This window comes from Ornithorhynchus anatinus, chromosome X1 (genome assembly GCF_004115215.2).
Source record: "Ornithorhynchus anatinus isolate Pmale09 chromosome X1, mOrnAna1.pri.v4, whole genome shotgun sequence".
NCBI classification, from domain to species: domain Eukaryota; kingdom Metazoa; phylum Chordata; class Mammalia; order Monotremata; family Ornithorhynchidae; genus Ornithorhynchus; species Ornithorhynchus anatinus.
The window spans coordinates 13,930,412-13,949,850 of NC_041749.1; the positions used below are offsets into that span (position 1 = coordinate 13,930,412).

Genomic DNA, 19,439 nt, shown 5'->3' on the forward strand with positions numbered 1-19,439 from the left:
ACTTGGGAAAGTACAGTAGAACAGAGTTTGTAGATAGGATCCTTGCCGAACAGAGTGTTAGATCTCTGATTTCATGCCTGACGGATATTCCATTTAGGCCTTACAAGACCTCTTAATTTTTCATTTTTAATCCTCTCTATTTCCCCGACACCAGGGCATGTGATTAAGCTTGGAGGCTTCACCAGTAGAACTCAGCATATTAAACATCAATTTATAAGACTCTACATTGATAGAGCAAACACGTAAAGCCAACAGTTTCAGAAATGCAAACATTTCAGCTACCCATTTCACCCCGGTGAGCATATTACTAGGAAAGAAATACAAGTATTTCGACCGCAATCCCAGTGAGGAAGGTGTGCTTTTCTCACTGCGGACAGAGTACACATTCAGAGAATTAAAACCACGATAAGCTTCTGGATCCGCTGGCGACCGGGAGAATAACCAGACCTCTCGCTCTCGTGGCCTAGCGGATAGAGCACTGGCCTGGGAGTCAGAAGGACCTGGATTCTAGTCCTGGCTCCGCCACTTGCCTGCTGTATGACCTTGGGCAGGTCACTTCACTTCTCTGTGCTTCAGTTGCCCCATCGGTAAAATGGAGATTAAGATTGTGAGACCTATGTGGGACAGGGACCATATCCAGCTTGATTTGCTCGTATCCACTCCAACGCTTAGAACAATGCTTGGCACATAGGAAGCGCTTAACAAATACCACAGTTATTATTTGTTTCCTCCCAGCACCTTCCCTATCAAGGGCCCGGCTACACAAGGACACTACTCACAGATACACCCTGTTTGATTCCGTGATTTATTACCAATCACCTTATCCTCTGACCTCCTTCCCTTAGCCCAGATTTCGAATGTCCATTGAGGAGACCGGATCAGGGTAAAAGCTGTCAGTAGTTTTCCACAATTCAAGGGAAAAGATTCTCTCTCCCAAGAGACGTCTCAGAAGATTTTGCATAAAACACTCCACTTCCTGGCCAGGTTTCTAATTGTGTTCACTATCAGGAGATGTTCTGACCTCGTCTTTGACAGGTCTAAGCATTTTTGTGCCTGTGGCCAGCTAATCATAATGAAGAGTGGGTTCTCTTAATTTTGTCGATAGTTTACTCATCTTTAACTCAGGGACTTCTACAACACATCTTTTCTAATTTAGTCCTTACTTTAAAATCTGATACAGGGTATGTGGAACATGGTTGATTACATCTCTTGAGGAGGGATTAATTATGTTAATCAGTCGTATTTATTGAGCACGTTTGTGTGCAGAGCACTGTAGTAAGCACTTGGGAGAGTATAGAATAACAGGGGTGGTAGACATGTTCCCTGCCCACAGTGAGCCTAAAATCTAGAGGGGGAGACAGATGTTAATATAAATAAATACATTACAGATATATACGTAAGTGCAGCGGGGCTGAGGATAGAGGGAATAAAGGGAACGAATCCAATTGCGAGGCCGACACGGTGAGAGTGGGAGTCGGGAAACAGGGTAGCCTAGTGAAAAGAGCCAAGGCTTGGGAGTCAGAGGTCCAGGTTTCTAATCCTGGCTCTACCAATTGCTTGCTCTTTGACCTCGGATAAGTCACTTAACTTCCGTGTGCCTCAATTTCCTCAACTGTTAAATGGGAATTAAATCCTACTCTCTCCTATTTAGATTGCGAGCCCCATGTGGGACAGAGACTGTATCCAGCCTGATAAACTTTTATCTACACCAGCCCTTAGAGTAGTGTAGCATGAAATACCATTAAAAAAGAGAAAATGAGAGCTTAGTTGGGGAAGGCTTCTTGGAGGAGACATGCCTTCAGTAAGTCTTTGAAGGTGGGGAGAGTGAACATATATCAGATGTGAAAGGGAAGGGAGTGCCAGGCCAGAGGCAGGATGTCGGCAAAGGTTCAGTGATGAGATAGGTGAGGTTGAGGTCTAGTGAATAGGTTGGCATTGGAGGAGCAGTGAGCAGGCTGGGTTGTAGTAGGAAATCAGACAGGTAAAGCAGGATGAGACAAGGTGATTAAGTGCTTTAAAGCTGATGGTAAGGAGTATTTGGTTGGTGCGGTGGTGGATGGGCAACCCCTGGAGGTTTTTGAGGAGTGGGGAAATGTGAACAGAAGTGTTTCGTAGAAAAATGATCAGGGCAGCAGAGTTAAGGGAGATCAGCAAGGAGTCTGCAGCATCCAAGTGCTTGGATTATTGTGACAGCAATGTGGATGGTGAGGGGAACGGCAGGCGTGTCAGTGATGTGAAAGTTGAACTGCCAGGATTTAGCGACAGATTGAATATATGGGTTGAATGAGGGAGATGAGTCGAGGACGACCTCGAGGTTATGGGCTTTGAGACAGAGGATGGTGATGCTTTCTACGCTAGGCCGTTGGAAGAGGTGGAGCTCAAACACGGGTTTACTGGCTTCCAGTTTAGTCCCTAGTGGAGAGGTGAGTCCCTTTAAATGATGATGATGATGATGATGATGGTATTTGTTAAGCACTTACTATGTGCCAAACACTGTACTAAGTGCTGAGGTAGATACAGGGTAATCAGGTTGTCCCACGTGGGGCTCACAGTCTTAATCCCCATTTTCCTCATGAGGTGACTGAGGCACAGAGATGTTAAGTGATTTGCCCAAAGTCATACAGCTGACAAGTGGCGGAGCCAGAATTAGAACCCATGACCTCTGACTCAGAAGCCCACGCTCTTTCCACTATACTAAAAAGATTGGATATTGTCTTTCCCTAACAATACTGTTGTGACAGTGTGTAGTTATGGGAAAATATAGTCATTTTAGTGTATTAGAGTGTGCCCTTGCTCTTTCCACTAGGCTACCCTGCTTCCCAACTCCCACTGTTTTAGCCTGGCACTTCGTTTGTACCCTCTATTCATTCTATCCTCAGCCCTGCAGCACTTACGTATATATCTGTAATTTATTTATATCTGTCTCCCACCCTAGACTGTAAGCTCATTGTGGGCAGGGACCATGTCTACCATCTCTGTTATTCTGTACTCTCCCAAGTGCTTGCTACAGTGCTCCACACACAGTAAGCGCTCAATAAATGCAATTGACTGATTGACATAATTAATCCTCCTTGAGAGATGTTATCAACCATGTTCCACATGCCCTGTGTCAGATTTTAAAGTAAGGACTAAATGCATCTTTAACTGCTCTGTCATCTCTGGAAATGAATTCTTAAGAGATTTGTTAATTTTATCATAGCCTTATCCTGCTTTGTGCTCTTTGACTTTTTATTTTCTGAAAGTCAAATTTCTATGACTTCTTGGGCGGCCTTTAGTGTTCTTCCACCGGTCAGTCCTGGTATTCTTTCAGTTTCACTCTTCGATTTCTTCTTTCTGAAATTTGTTTTATTGTCTGTCTCCCTAAACTCCTTCTGGGCAGGGATCATGTTTGCCAGCGCTTTTATAATGTACTTTCCCAAGTGCTTAGTACAGTGCATTGCGCACAGTAACACTCAGTAATTACCATCGATCGATATTGAGCATCTTTCTCGGTTTCTTAAGGGTTAGGGGAAATGAAGGCATGGTATCACCAACATGTTTGCTGGGTTGGTTTGCTCCAAGACGTAGCTGTGACTTTTCCTTTCTTGTCTGGGGATTCCCTGAATTTACCTTAGCTAGTTTTCTTAGGTTTTTTGCTCCTTGGCAAGATTTAGGGTCTTACCAGGGAGAAGAGATCTAAAAGACATTTGTCTTATTTGCTCTACGGAAGCTCCTTTCAGTGCTCAATTACTGAAGGTTATTAATTTTTCTTTCTCTTTCTTCTCCGTTTCCCTCCTCATGTCTCCCTCTCCTCAGTCCCTTTTCCTCCATGTCCCCCTGGATTTTCCTGCAGTTAATTAGGAGCTGACTGCTGGTTAGAAATATTCATTGAGATGAGTGTAGTTGATTTGTTCTTATTCCGCTGCATTTCCCGAATGTCAGGTGTGAGGCGCAGATGCCGTTACCTGGTGCTTGAGGGTTCTCATTTTTGAAAACGGATATATGCTTTAATAATGGTCTGTGAATACTATAGGATCTCGATTTCAGCTTTGTAGTGCAAGTATTTCATCAGTGGGGAAAGCTGGGTTGCTTTTTGAGAATCTCCTATTAAAGTATTCACTGAGCGGCCTCAGTTTCTCTTCTCCTTTCAAGGGTGCCATTTAATGAGGAAATTGAAAGAGCTTGGCTCAGTGACTAAGCAACAGGTCGAAAAACTCAGAAGTCAGGGGAATTTAAGTCCCAGCTCTGTCCGTATTCTCAAGCTCTCGAACACCGTATCCGTCTCTGAGTCACTGAGAAATGAAGAGCAAAATTGTTGTGCAGCTCCTTGGAAAATTGTTCAGTTCTCTAGGCTGTCAGCTCTCTCTAGACTACGGTGTCTCTAGACTTTAAGCTCTCTCTAGACTCTAAGCCCCCTCTCAGGGTTGCACCTGGAGGGTTTCCAGTCCTCTACCAGTCACGACTGCAGGAGGGAGAGTCAAGCAGAGGCCTGACCATTCCATTCCTAGCTCGGGCAGTGGCTAGCGAGTGGAAAGCCAACTGCTACGTGTCAAAACTCCCCTGTGCCGGGCAGCAGCGGCACGCGAGAGAGTCGAGGGCAGAGACTTGTTTACTGCATGGAAGGCGGCAGTGATAAACCACTTCCATATTTTTACCAAGAAAACTTGTGGATACGCTACCGGAACGATTGCAGATGGAAGTGGAGCGTTCTGGGAGAGATGTGTCTGTGGCGTCGCTATGGGTCGGACACGACTCGACAACGTAAAACAACCACAACAGAGTCTAAGCTCTCTCTAGACTGTAAGTTCCTTGTCTAAGAATGTAAGCTTCTTGTGGGCAGGGAACGCATTCTCCCCAGCACATAACTACAGTGTTTTGTACAAAGTAAGTGCTCAGTAAATATCGATTGATTGGAATTGCTACAGAACTCTAATTATTGAGACTGATTCTCCCCCTGGCTGTAGAGGCAGAAACAAGTTGGCAGAGGGGAAAAGACTTGTTTTTTTTTCCTTCAAGGGCAAATAGCTCTAGTTGCACAGGCTTTAAGGAAGGAGTTGATTAGATGTTGGGGTGCAGTGTGACTTTGGGCAAGTCACATCGCTTCTCAGTGCCTCAGTTACCTCATCCACCTCCGTTACCTCATCTGTAAAACGGGGATTGAGACGGTGAGCCCCAGGTGGGACAGGAACCGTGTCCAACCCGATTTGCTTGTATCCATCCCAGTGCTCAGTACAGTGCCTGGCACACAGTAAGCGCTTAACAGGTGCCACAATTATTATTCATTCATTCATTCATTCAATAGTATTCATTGAGCGCTTACTATGTGCAGAGCACTGTACTAAGCGCTTGGAATGTAGTTGGTGGCCATGTACGAGCAGCTATTCCACTGCCTGTAAAGACTGCAAGAGGTTTCTAGATGAGAGTTTTGTCTTGCTTAACTCGGAGGAAAAACCACCAGTACTTTTTAGTCGTGTTTTTAGCCCGGTGAGCCTCGGTGGTATTTAGGAGAATGCATCCAAGCTCCGAGGGGTCCATCACAATTTGGGAACAAAATGGGAAGCAGCGTGGCCAAGTGGATAGAGGCCTGAGAGGGTGAAAGACCTGGGTTCTAATTCCGGCTCTGCCACTTGTCTGCTGGGTGAACTTGGAGAAGTTCCTTCACTTTTTTGTACCTCGGTTACCTCATCTGTAAAATGGGGTTTGACTGTGAGCTCCATGAGCACAGTTGACTCTGTCACCTCCTCTGTAAAATGAGCTTTGACTGTGAGCTCCATGAGGACAGTTGACTCTGTCCACCCTCTTTAGCTTGCATCTACCCCAGCGTTTAATACAGTGTCCAGAATGTACTGCTTAACAAATAACACAAAACAACCCAAGGGCAATTCCCCCCACAAAAACAAAAAAAAAGATTAGGCGAGCTCTTGTTATGGAAGATGTAGAATTATTGAGTTTGATTCTCCCATTCTTTCCACAGGCAGGAAGGAGCCTCCTTGATGCTTAGAAATGCATAATTTGCTAGCATGTAGTCACTGTAGCTGGATAGGTTTCATGAAACCCTGCAAGCGCATTGATGTGCAAGTCGGAAAATTACCAGGGCCCAAAGCTGTCTGCGTGCTCTGGTATCACTTCACCCTCTTGAGGGGAGAAGGAGAGAGCAGGTAGCTTCCAACATTTGCCCCGACCGGATTCCAGTCTTCAGAGACACCTGATCTCCTTTGAGAGCTCGCTTCACTTTTTCCTCGCTTAACCGCCTTTTTTTCTGTTTCGCTGCCTTTCATTCAGTCGTATTTATTGAACGCTGGCTGTGGGCAGAGCACTGTACTAAGCGCTTGGGAAAGTACAATAGAGCCCCGAGGCCGCCAGACGGAGGCCTTCACGAGCACGGGCTTGGGAGTCAGAGGTCATGGGTTCAAATCCCGGCTCTGCCGCTTATCAACCGTGTGACTGTGGGCAAGTCACTTCACTTCTCTGTGCCTCAGTTACCTCATCTGTAAAATGGGGATTAAGACTGTGAGCCTCATGTGGGACAACCTGATTACCCTGTATTTACCCCAGCGCTTAGAACAGTGCTCTGCACATAGTAAGTGCTTAACAAATGCCAACATGATTATAGCTGTTGGAATGGGGAGTCTGTGGGGAGGATTGGCCCCATTTGAGCACCTCCCTTTTCTGCCTTATCCATCCCTTTGAAAATCTCCTCTCAAGTTTTCTTCATTACTCAGATTTCCCCCACCTTCTACTTGTACTTTTCCCAGTAAATGAAGTCTTCTCCTGTTGGGTTTGGAAATTCCTTGGCATGGATGCTTTGCTGTAGGTGGTGGTGGGAGAAAGGTCGGGAAGGAGGTTAGACTGTTCTGTCAAGGTGATAGGGAAGAATGATGGTATTTGTTAAGCGCTTACTGGGTGCCAGTCACTGTCCCAAGCGCTGGGGTGATTGCAGTGAAATCGACTCGAGATCCCGTGTGGGCTCACAGTTCTCAATCCCCATTTTACAGATGAGGAACTGAGGCACAGAGAAGTGAAGTGACTTGCCAAGGTCACACAGCAGACTAGTGGCAGAGCCGGGACAGAACAGATCGGAGACCTTTTGATTTCCAGGTCCGGGCTCTAACCACTCTGCCATGCTGCTGGAGAGCCCAGCCTACTTTACTGAGTGCTCCCTCTTGCCATTTCTTCTCCCCGCACTGGCTTAGAATTAAAATGTCATCATATTCCAGTAATAATTATGGAATTTAAGTGTTTCCTAAGTGCCAAGCACAGTACTAAGCCCTGGGGTTGTTGTAGGTTAATCGAGTTCCACTCAACAGTCTAAGTAGGAGGGAGAACATGTTTTGAATCTCCATTTTGCCGATTAGGGAACGGAGGCATAAGGAAATTAAGTGACTTGTCTAAGGTCACACAGCAAGTGCGTGATAGAGCCCAGGTCACCCGACTCCCAGGCCCGTGCTCTTTCCACTAGACTACGCTGATTCTGACAATACCAGGTCAGTCCTTTGGTCCATCAATCCCAGTACAGTGTCAGCAGGATACTTAGGAACAGTGTGATAATTGCCTTCCTTGAAAAGAAATCCTAAGGGCTGGGTATAATAACTCTAAACTTAGAGAAGCAGTGTGTCCTAGTGGAAAGAACACAGGCCTGGGAATTAGAGGACCTGGGTCCTCAACCTGGCTCAGCAGTTTATTTGGTTTGTGGCCTTAGACAATCATTTAGCTTCTTGCTGCCTCAGTTTCCTCATTTGTGAAATGGTGATTAAATACCCATTCTCCCTCCTACTTAGACTGTGAGCCACATCCGGGGAAAGGTTTGTGTCCAACTGGATTATTTTATATCTACATCAACTTTTGGTACAGTGCTTGGCACAGAGTAAGAGCTCAAAACAAACCATTATTATTATTTTTTATTATTATTAGCCTTTCTCTAATATCTTCTGTAGCCCCACTCGTAGGCTTGAGTTGTTTATCATGGATTAGTCCCAAGGAAGATGGTCCCAATATAATAATTGTGATATTTGGTAATTGTTTACTGTGTGCCAAGCGTTGGAGTAGATATAATTCATTCAGATCAAGCATAGTCTCTTCTTCACATGGGGTTCACAGAACGAGGGAGCCATTTTACTGATGAAGGAACTGAGGCACAGAGAACTCATGTGACATGCCCAAGGCCGCACGGCAGGCAAGTGGGAGAACCATGATTAAAATCTGGGTTTCCCGTGTCCGTCCTTGAGGCTCCAGACTGTAAGTTTGTTGGGTGAAAGGAACGTGTCTACCAACTCTGTTATATTGCACTCTCCCAAGCGATTAGTGTGCTCTGCACACAGTAAACGCTCAATAAATACCATTGATTGATTGACTGATTGAAGGGAGAGGCCGAGGACAAGCACTGTGGCCTAGTGGCTAGAGCACAGGCCTGGGAGTCAGAAGGACTTGAGTTCTCGTCCTGGCTCTGCCACATGTCCGTTTGTGACCTTGGGCAAGTCACTTCATTTGTCTGTGCCTCAGTTACCTTGCTTTGTAAAGTGGGGATTAAGACTTTGAGCCCCATCTGGGACAGGGGCTGTGTCCAATCTGATTGGCTTTAATCTACTGCAGTGTTTAGTACGGTGCCTGGCACATAGTAAGCACTTAACAAATACCATTTTAAAAAAAGAGGCTTAAGGGGCTTGTTGGAAAGACTCTGAGCCTGGGAATTGAAACCTGGATTCTAGCTCCAGATTGCCTTACATGTACAGCTGGGCATTTCTCTTCAGCTTTCTGCATCTGATTTTCACTTTTTAAAGTGGAGATTATCGATCTCTTCCTCTCCCTGTCTCACAGGGTCTCATTGCTGGGAATCCCTTTGACAATTAAGCATGAAGAGAAGCAGTGTGGCCCAGTGGAGAGAGCACGGGCCTGGGAGTCAGAAGGACCTGGGTTCTATTCCTGGCTCCAGCACTTCTCTGCTCGTGACCTTGGGCGGGTCATTTAACTTCTCTTTGCTACAGGTACCTCATACATAAGAGAGGGGGTTAATACTATGAGTTCATTGTGGGACAAGGACTGTGTCCAACCTGATTAGCTTGTATCCATCCCAGCGCTTAGTACAGTGTTTGGCATCTAGTAAGCCCTTAAAAATGCCCTTATATGCTATTCTCAGCCGAGCTGGGATTTTTAGTCTCGGACGGGATGTGCTTGAGGAGAGTCATTAGACGGGGAGGGGGAAGGCCAAGGTTCTTCTGAGGCCTAACATGCACCTTTGGGCTTCTCTACAGGTGCATAAAGTTTCCTCGTGTGTTGGGAATTAATAGTTCCCACACTGAGAAGCAGCGTGGTTTAGTGGAAAGAGCATGGACTTGGGAGTCAGAGGTCATGGGTTTGAATTCCGCCTCTGCCCCTTGTCAGCTGTGTGACTTTGGGCAACTCACTTAACTTCTCTGTGCCTCAGTTACCTCATCTGTAAAATGGGGATTAAGACTGTGAGCCTCACTTGGGACAACCTGATTACCCTGTATTTACCCCAGCGCTTAGAACAGTGCTCTGCACATAGTAAGTGCTTAACAAATACCAACATTATTATTATTATTATTAGTAGTAACAATAATAACGATAGTAAAATAGACATGTACTATCGAGATGTTTCCTGTTAAGTTAGCTTGGAGCTTTTATTTCAGGATTTGTGTACTTCCTCCCCCGCCTGCCCAGAAGATCCAATTCAATGATCGTTACATTGTATTAGAGGAAAGGCACAGGCATTGCTACCCTTTTTGCATTTTTGGAGCTGAACTTTTTAATTTTATTTCATACAGTTCTTGTATTTCCACTAGGGTGCCCTTAAGCGCCAGAGATGCCATGGAGATATTTACTTAATAAGGAAAGAATAGTATTTCAAAATGAATCTTTGGCCTTAAATTTAAAGGGCTTGGAACGGCCTATTCATTGCTCAGTATTCTTTCCTGAAAATGTCAGCTCTACTGCGATGGCCCTCTCACTGAAATGCAGGGTGTTTTGCTGTGAAAACACTCCCCGTCTTTATCCCCTCCCCCACCCACGCCTTTGCCTTTCTCTAAGTAGCCTTTCGGTCTCTTTTCAGTTCAGTTTTCATGTTTTGCTGATTCCAGTTTTGACCGGTCAAAAGAAAGGAAAGGGGTGGGTACTCAGAAAAGAGTTTGAAGGGCCACAAGTGCCAATCCTAAACATTGATGACTTCAGTTTTGATTTTTGTGGTAACTGAAGGTCAGATGGAGTGATTTTATAAAAAAGAATTCAGACCTCCTCTGGTGCCAGTTCATTAACAAATGTCAGAGATCCCTGTTTTTATTTTACTGAGTCTATAGAATAATTTGTCTATTTCAGAAAAATTAGATCCTCAAAGAGGAAGCCTGTCTTGTTGGTTTAATACAATGCCTGACAAATTTTGGGCCGTCGATCATTAACTATATTCATACCTCTGCTTTGATATGCCCATTTTGTTCCACTTGAACGTAACTGCAGCTTAATATGTAGTTTCATACAGAAATGTGGATCTTTTTTGAACATCTCAGGTAGCCAGGTATCTCATGAAACAGACAGAGTTGATAGCATACTGAGAAACCGGAGAGAAGTGCAAAACCTTTCTACTTGGTTCTGTAACGTGCTCTGGCTACTAAATATTTATATATTTCTATCAGGTAGAGGAGGAAGAAGAGTGGAGCGAAACAGCAGATTAACCTGAAAAGAATAAGGCAATGGAGAGAGAAGTGGGGGAGGGAGGGAGGAAGGGTGGCTAAAGGAACCCAGAGAAGCAGCGTGGCTCAGTGGAAAGACCCCGGGCTGGGAAGTGTTCAAATCCCGGCTCCACCACTTGTCAGATGTGTGACTTTGGGGAAGTCACTTAACTTCTCTGGGCCTCAGTTCCCTCAACTGTAAAATGGGGATTAAGACTGTGAGCCCCACGTGGGACAACCTGATCACTTTGTATCCTCCCCAGCGGTTAGAACAGTGCTTTGCACATAGTAAGCGCTTAACAAATGCCACCATCATTATTATTGTTATTATTATTAAGGAAAGTGTCAGGGAATCTGGGAAAAGTATCACCCATTAATAATGTTGGTATTTGTTAAGCGCTTTCTATGTGCAGAGCACTGTTCTAAGCGCTGGGGTAGATACAGGGTAGTCAGGTTATCCCACGTGAGGCTCACAGTTAATCCCCATTTTACAGATGAGTTAACAGGCACAGAGAAGTGAAGTGACTTGCCCAAAGTCACACAGCTGACAAGTGGCAGAGCCGGGAGTCGAACTCATGACCTCTGACTCCGAAGCCCAGTCTCTTTCCACTGAGCCACGCTGCTTCCCCTACCCATTACCTTTGTGCCCAAATGGGAAAATTTGTTCTGCCTGACTTGCTGTTTCTTCCTTTGTCCTCTTGCCCCCATCTGGCACAGTGTGATTGTTGGGCAAGGAAGATTAAGGTAATATTAAGTATATTGTGCTCTACAACTACGAGGACCAGATTAATAAATGTTTACAAGCTAGTTATGTAAAAGAAGGGTCTTCACCCTCTACTGTTTCCTTAATATTTTGGTTGACTGGTACAATTCTGCTTGAGTCCATGTGATTCTGTTCCAGAAGAGAAGCAGCGTGGCCTGGTGGATAGAACACCGGCTTGGGAGTCAGAAGGAGCTGGGTTCTAATACCAGCTTTGCCGCTTTGCTGTGTGTCCTTGGGCAAGTCACTTAACTTCTCTGTGCCTCAGTTACCTCTTCTATAAAATGGGGATTAAGACCGTTAGCCCTGTATTGGACGAGACTATGTCCAACCTAATTCAGGTATCCATCCCAGCACTAACTAAAGTTCCTGACATAATAACCACTTAACAGATACCATAAACAAAGAAAAACATCACCAATACTTACTTTAAAAGGAGTCTTGCACTGGGATTCTAAGCTTGTTGTGGGTAGGGAGTGTGTGTGTTTATTGTTACAGTGTACTCTCCCAAGTGCTTAGTACAGTGCTTTGCACACAGTAAGTGCTCGATAAATATGATTGAATGAATAAATGAATGAATCTTCAGAATGCCTGCAGTGATGGTAGGGAGAGCAGCAAATGGCATCTGTCCCGAATCCAAAAAGGGCTGAAGAGGAGGTGAAGCTAGCGAATGTTTTGTGGGTTGGTGGATTTTTTTGGAATCCATTAGCAGGACTGGTACAATCAACTTCCTTAGTGGCTCCTGTGGCAGATCAAAGTCCATTTGCTCAGGAGCCAGAAAAAGAAACTTTGCAATTCTGAAAGTTGCCGTGTGTGTGTGTGGCTGGGCTGAGCCCTTTCCAGAGTCCCCTCCTGCACGTGTTGTCACCCCCACCGGTCCAGGGTGCCGAGGCTGGGACGAAGGAAGGCCGAGAGGATGTGAGTCCATCGAGCTTTTAACTCCTAACACCGTGGACCCCACCGCTGCAAATGTATCTTTTCTTAAGGCCGGGGCAGTGTGAGATGGAGACTTGGTCTCATCCGGGAGTAGTGTTCTCCATGTGTCCTGGCTAAGTTGAGTTAAATTTGAAAAAAAATCAGAAAATCTATCATCGGGAATATTATCTTTTGTCGAGTGAGATTAAACAGCTTTGCCACTGTCGCGGTAAAATTAATATTAGGTCTGCTCGTGGTTATTACGGTTATCATTAAGGAAAACAATGAGCCAAATCAGTATCGACACCGGCCTGAACCTCGGCCCTTTCCGTGGAATACGAAGGGGTTCGTCGAGCGTTGGAACCACAGAGGATTTGGGGGGGAGGCTCAGGGAGGGAACACTTAGAAACATTTGTAGTCGTGGAACAAATCTTGTAGACTCTGTGGCTTTCTCCCGAGGGATGTAACTACTTTCCGTCTCATGAGGAACGCTGTTCATGCAGCGCTGTAATTCATGCGCTTGTTAGTTCAACAGAATGGCGTTTCTCGATGATCACAGTGCCTCTTGGTGACTACGTCATTTTAATAAGATTCAGCCGTAGCTTTCACTGTAGTTGGGCATATGTAATCGCTGTTAATTTTCTTAACCCTCTCGATTTTATTACCGTGCGTAGGTTTTCAGATGTAATGGACTTGATTATGCCGAGCCTGATTATCCCTTTGGTGGACTGTATATTTTCATCTTCCACCTTTCCCCGGCTGTCACATTAGGTCAGCGTAGACCACCAGTCAGACCGAATGAGAAGGGCTGAGGACGCTAGCCGAGAACTGAGCAGCCAGTTCGTCGTTCTTGAGATCAAAGGCCTTAGGTGGTAGTGTCATATTAGCCATTTAAGATACCCTTGGAAATTTCCTTTCATTTACCTGCGTCTCGTGGCAGAGACACAAAGGACAAAATATATTTTAAAATAAAATTCAGAACACATTGTATTTGACAGCTCCGAATCGACCCAGCTCTCCCTTTTACAAGTACCACCCACAGCTTCCTTCAACCCTGGAGAGCACTTGTCGGTGTCTCAGTGCTGGTTCTTTGATCATTCATTAAATTGTCTTTTTTTTCCCTTTAGAAAAAAAATCATCTTCGTATAAAAAAAAAAATCTATTTTGTTTTGTAGCCATGCAGGATATACTTACTGTGGGTCATGCGCAGCCCATGCATATAAACAAGTGGATCCTTCTATTACGTAAGTAATACAGACTTTAATGTTTTGATTATTTTTAAAAAGTGGGGAACAGTTGGGAATTGCCAAATGATGAATTTGTCAGAGATTGCAAATTACCTCTCGTTGTTATTGTTAAAGTGTGGCCATTAGATATCTGAGCCATTAAAAATCTTAAAATGCATAGCATTTCAAAGAACTTCACATACTTTTTAACCCCAAGATTTTGATTGGGTCATTGGGTATTTTCAGGAGTGTATATTTACTTCCCTATTCTGTGAACATCTTGTGGGCAGGGAAATGTGTCTGCCAATTTTGTTTTATCATACTCTCCCAAGTGCTTGGCACAGTGCTCTGCACACAGTAAGTGCTCAATAAATACCACTGATTCTTCCTTTTAAAGACTTCCCTACTCCCAGTTTACAGATTTCCAAATACATATATTTCTACCTTAGAACAAAACATTTTTCATATACGTTTTTCCCAAATACCTTGGTGGGGGGAACATTTTTAAAGAAAGCTCAGAATATTTTCAGGGGCTCAGTATGATTTAGGCCAAGCTATATGTTTTGTTCTTGTCAATTATTGAAATGTTCAAACCTGCCTTATAACTTTCATTTCTTTAACAATGTAAAGTAAGATCTGTTTTATAGATAAGCATTTGAAATGTATTAGAAATGTATTAAAGGAAATCCCCATTGCTCTTAGTTACACAACTCGTGATCAGCCTAATTAAATTCACATCTCCTCCAAGACTAAGCTCTCAATTCCCCATTCTCTCTCCCTCCTGCATCACCTGTGTACTTGGATCTGTACCTTTTAATTTTGTATTTCTGTTGGTTGTGGTATTGAAGTGCTTACTATGTGCCAAGCACTGTTTAAGTGCCGGGGTTGATTCAAGGTAATGAAGTTAGATGCAGTCCCTGTCCCACATGGGGCTCACTGTCTCAATCCCCATTTTACAGATGAGGTAACTGAGGCACAGAGAAGCTAAATGATGGGCCCAAAGTCACACAGCAGACGTGGCAGAGCCAGGATTAGAACCCACATCGTCTGACTCCGAGGCCCGTGCTCCTTCCATTAGGCCACGTTTCTCCTCAAGCTTTAATCACTTGATATTCACCTCACCCTTAGCCCCACAGCACTTGTGTTCATACCCGTAATTTATTTTCGTGTCCATCTCCCCATCTAGACCGTAAACTCCTTGAGGGCAGGGAATGCATCTGTCCACTCTGTTGTACTTTACTCTCTCAAGCGCTTAGCACAGTGCTCTGCCCACAATAAGTGCTCAAGAAATCCCACTGATGGTTTCTCATCAGAAAATCTAGAAGGTGTGAAGCAGCTTAGCAGAAATAATTCATGTCAGCTCTAAATACTCCTGTTATTTCACTTATCGGCAAACCCTGGTCGGTTGTGTAGAACTTTTCTGAAATTAGAGAGTTGAGCAGACTGAAGTGCCTGTGATCCAAGTGGCACTTTGTGCAAATCGCCTCTCCGCCCCCCTCTCTTTAGGGAACACCATGTGACTTATTTACAAGAGGCAGCTTACTTCCCTGCAGTCTCTAGAAGGCCAATTTATGCTGGAGATCCTTCATCCGCGACAGACAGACAGGAGGCGTCAAGTGCCCAGACGGGAAAATCCTGTTTCATTGGCTGCAGCAGCCTGAGAGACTGGAAATGATCCAAAAACAGGCTGAGGAGGAGCTCACCCCAGGATGTGATTTGGTGATTCTGAGGCCTGGTGATTGCTTCACAAACTTGGCACCAGTGGGGCTCCTCCAATTTTTTTTTTAATGGTATTTGTTAAGTGTCTGCTAGGTGCCAAGCACTGTATTAAGTGCCGGGGCATATACAGATTAATCAGGTTGGACACAGTCCCTGCCCCGTATCTCAATGCTCATTTTACAGATGAGGGAACTGAGGCCCAGGGAAGTGAAGTGACTTGCCCGAGATCACACAGCAAAGTGGCAGAGCCGGGATTAGAACCCAGGTCCTTCGGACTTCCAGGCCCAGGCTGTCTCCGGGAGGCCATGCGGCTCTTCTCAATTTGTTAAATAAACTGACTGGAAGCAGTAACTTCCTAACGTTTGTAACTGGGAGTGTCCCAGGGTTTTTGAGTCTGACCTGACCGTTTGAAAAGACTGTACAGACGTCCTGGGATCGGGACTGCCTGGCTAAAGTCTCAGCTCTTCCTGCTCATATTAAATGTTGATGTCACTTTGGTTCTTACTCAGTTTAAGTCTTACACCCTTATGGGACTTGTAATTCTACACAACTGAAAGACTTGACACACATTAGCTCTCCTACATTCTTTCCCTCCCTCCCTACTCTTCTTCCTCCCCACCCGCCCCAGTCACATACTCACATTATTGAGCAAGAAGGGGAAAGGTGCACAAATTGGAGATTTTGACCTGTTTTTCGGCACAAATAATATGGGCAGCCTAATCATAGCCGACAGACTGGTGTGAAATTATTTCCAACAGCAATTAGTTTTCAGCTCGAGAAGCCAAGAACTGTGCTAAGCCCTGGGATAGACACAATACAGTCAGATCTGACACAGACCTTGTCCCACATGGGGCTCACAATCTAAGGGAGAACAGGTATTTAACCCTGATTTTACAGGTAAGGAAAATGAGGCACAGAATGGATAAATGACTTGCGCAAGGTCACAAAAACTCCTTTCTTTGTTTTTGGTTTTTTCCTCCACTTTGGTCAACCTGTTTTTCTTTAGTGGGAGCATGTTTTGCCATTTTCTGCCATATTCTTTTTGTTCAAAAAAATTTTAAATTGTGCTCAAAATTGATCTTATTGGACATTTTTGGCACCAGTCCTTGTGGGGGATGTCCCGTATTTCAAAATCTTTATAGAACTAAAGCACCGGATACTTCAGAATGAATATTTTTAGACTGTGAGCCCATTGTTGGGTAGGGATTGTCTATTAACTGTTGCCGAATTGTACTTCCCAAGCGTTTAGTACAGTGCTCTGCACACAGTAAACGCTCAATAAATATGATTGAATGAATGAATATTTACTAATATAAAATGAAATTTGACTTGTAACTTCTCCATACTTAAGAATATAAATTGTGAGCACTTGACAACCCATCAGCTGTTCAAGTTGGCCACACTTCTGTGTTTTTGTGCTAATGATATTTGTCTGCAGCTTAGCATTTGCGATGCACCATTCAGAAATAGTATTTTCCATTTATTAGACAGTTTGATGTAAGGCAGTTTTGTAATAAAAAAAAAACTATGAATTTTCAAGTGTCATGTTTTAAAAATCACCTTACTCATACCCAACATGCTCAATTAGTTTTAATTTCTATGAGATTGTCTTAGAGTAGACTTTTATTTTAAATAATCCTACTCAGTGATGGTGTTTGTTTCGCTATGTTGAAATCAGTTGTATTGTGTCGAGATATCGACTACTGCTTCATCTGTTTTTTTTGTACCAATCGATGATATTTATTGAGTGATTACTGTGTGCAGAACATTGTGTGAAGTGCTTGGGAGAGTACAATACAGCAGAGTTAGTAGACACACTCCCTTTCTGTAAGAACCACAGAGTTTGAGGAATACTTCAAGGTCATGTCGATTCCAGCAGATTTCCTATTGCTGCCTTCCCGTCTGTCCAGCGTGTTCTCTTCTAAATTGCTTCGTCCTTTCCTACCCCTCTCCCAGTCCTTGAAAGCAAAATGAAATAATTGTGATCGGAAAATTTACCGAGTGGTTTGTAGTTGTGCCGTTTTTGAAAGCAGCAGCGGTTGAGGATATTGTTTAGAAGGCAGAGGACTACACAGAATAAAAACGAACAGGAGAGAAAAGTCCAGGGAAGAGAAAGAAAGAAAAGTTAGAGGCTTTGCACAGGGCAAATCCAATGGCAGGATAAAGTATTTCACCAATTCCTTCTGGGTCTTTACAGCTAGACTATGGGACAGACACTGTGTCTGAGCTGTTCTCTTTGGATTTTTCCCAGGGTGAGATCTGAAATCTGTATCTAAATATTGCAAATATCCCAAAACCCTGTTTCCGTTCAGAGATAACCGCAGTACGTACTTTTTGCAGGTTTTCCGTCTTCCTGATAAGTACTTTGCAACAATTACAATGAATGCCTAGGTGTTTTATATAATACATTTTTCTCTATTACAAACATAAAATCAAAAGCCGCATCACCATCACCCCTGCCATCGTCATCCTCAGAACCAGATGTTGAAGACCCAGTATACTAAGGGCTGGTAGGTTACCGAGAAGACTGCCGGCCCTTATGGATGCACGGTTTAAGCTCGGAGGAGGAAGACAGACCAATACATAAACTCAGTAGTTGAAATAGTCAAACCGTTCAAAATAGGAGCCATTCAGCTCTTCTGTTGCGTGTGTTTTCATTGTGCAGTTGTGATAGAATCCGTTGAGGGAATTATGGAATGTTCTTCCTGCAGCCCGACATACCGGGTAGGTAGACCTGGAATTCTATTGGTGCAGGTAGAGATTTAGCTTCGGAAGGAAGAGTTGTACCCGTGTGTATAGCATCGGCCTCGGTGTACTGCTGCTGGGCTTCCCCACCTCTCCCTCAAACCCACAAAACTTCACTAGCCTTAGTGAAGCTGCACCAGACTTTGTGTTGCTCTGTGTTTTTGTGACTCTTCAGGGCTGCCTTTGATGTAGTAAAATAAAGTTTTTAATACTAGTGGTATTTGGTAGGCGGTTACTAAGTGCCAGGCATTGTACTAAACGCTGAGGCAGATGCAAGCAAATTGATGCAGTCTTTGTCCCGCATGAGGCTCACAGGCTTAATCCCTGTTTTGCAGATGAGATAACTAGGCACAGAGAGGTTAAGTGACTTGCCCAGAATCATAAAGCAGGCATATGGTGGAGCTGGGATTAGAACCCAGGTCCTTTGGACTTCCAGGCCCGTGCTCTATCCATTAGGCCGTGCTGCTTCATAGCTTGAGGGCTTATTGTGTGCATAGCACTTGAATGTTATTATATGATAGATATACTATAGAACAGTGACTAAGCGCTCGAATGTCATTTGACAGCACATAATACAGAACAATAGCACAAATTCCTTGGTCAAGACATGTCCATAGTGGTATCCTTGAACCACCTTGTGAAGCAGCAAGGCTTCATGGAAGGAGCATGGCCCTTGGAATCAGAGGACCTGGGTTCTAATCCTGATTGTCATTTGCCTGTCCTGTGACCTTAGGTGAGTCACCTCTGTGCCTCAGTTTCCTCTTCTGTAAAATGGGGACTCAAGGCTCAGTCTCCCTCCACCGTAGATGATGAGCCCTCATGTCGGTCAGGGATTGGGTCTGACCTGAATATCCTGTATCTGCCCCAACACTTAGTGCAAATGCTAGTCACCTAGTAAGTGCTAAACAAATACTACTACTACTAATTATTATTATTATTTATCCCCTAATCAGTTAAATCCCACTGAACCAGTAGTTTCTGTAATACAATATTTCTGCACAAGAGGTTCTTCAGAAACGCAACTATGGCATTATAAGCAGAACTAGGTGTCCTTCCAAATGAAGGCATCCAAATTCAACAGTTTAAAAATACTTTCTGAAGCTTCCTTCCAACTCCTCATGGTTGGCTGGATTGCGGTGGGAAGCATAGGGTGGATAGGCCCTTTGCAGCTCCTGGTAGTCCCACCCTTGGTCAAATCAGCAAATCCTTCATTGAAATTCCAAAAGCGGGAAATCCCAGCTGCCGACCACCCTCCTTTCCAGTATTAGGTATATAAAATGTCATTAAGGTTTTGGAATTTCAAACCACATCCCTGAGCCGTAAATGCAGACATTTCGGCGTAGCGCTGCTCGGTCTCAAGGACCGCAGGGCTTCGATCTTTTTCCGTAGCGCACCCAGTTCTGCTGTCCCGTGGAG

The 19,439-nt window shown here is 44.3% G+C and overlaps 1 protein-coding gene across 2 annotated transcripts in view; it reads left to right on the forward strand.

Moving 5' to 3' along the window:
* MEMO1 (mediator of cell motility 1) overlaps window positions 1-19,439 on the forward strand; it is a 79,646-nt gene that overhangs the window by 33,321 nt on the left and 26,886 nt on the right. The window contains exon 3 of one of the 2 annotated variants that reach the window (XM_029050214.2): window positions 13,509-13,577. The exons of the other annotated variant lie outside the window; for it this stretch is intronic. Coding sequence (XP_028906047.1) covers window positions 13,509-13,577 — 69 coding nt within the window. The remainder of the gene's footprint in view (window positions 1-13,508; window positions 13,578-19,439) is intronic. 2 annotated transcript variants of the gene reach the window in all.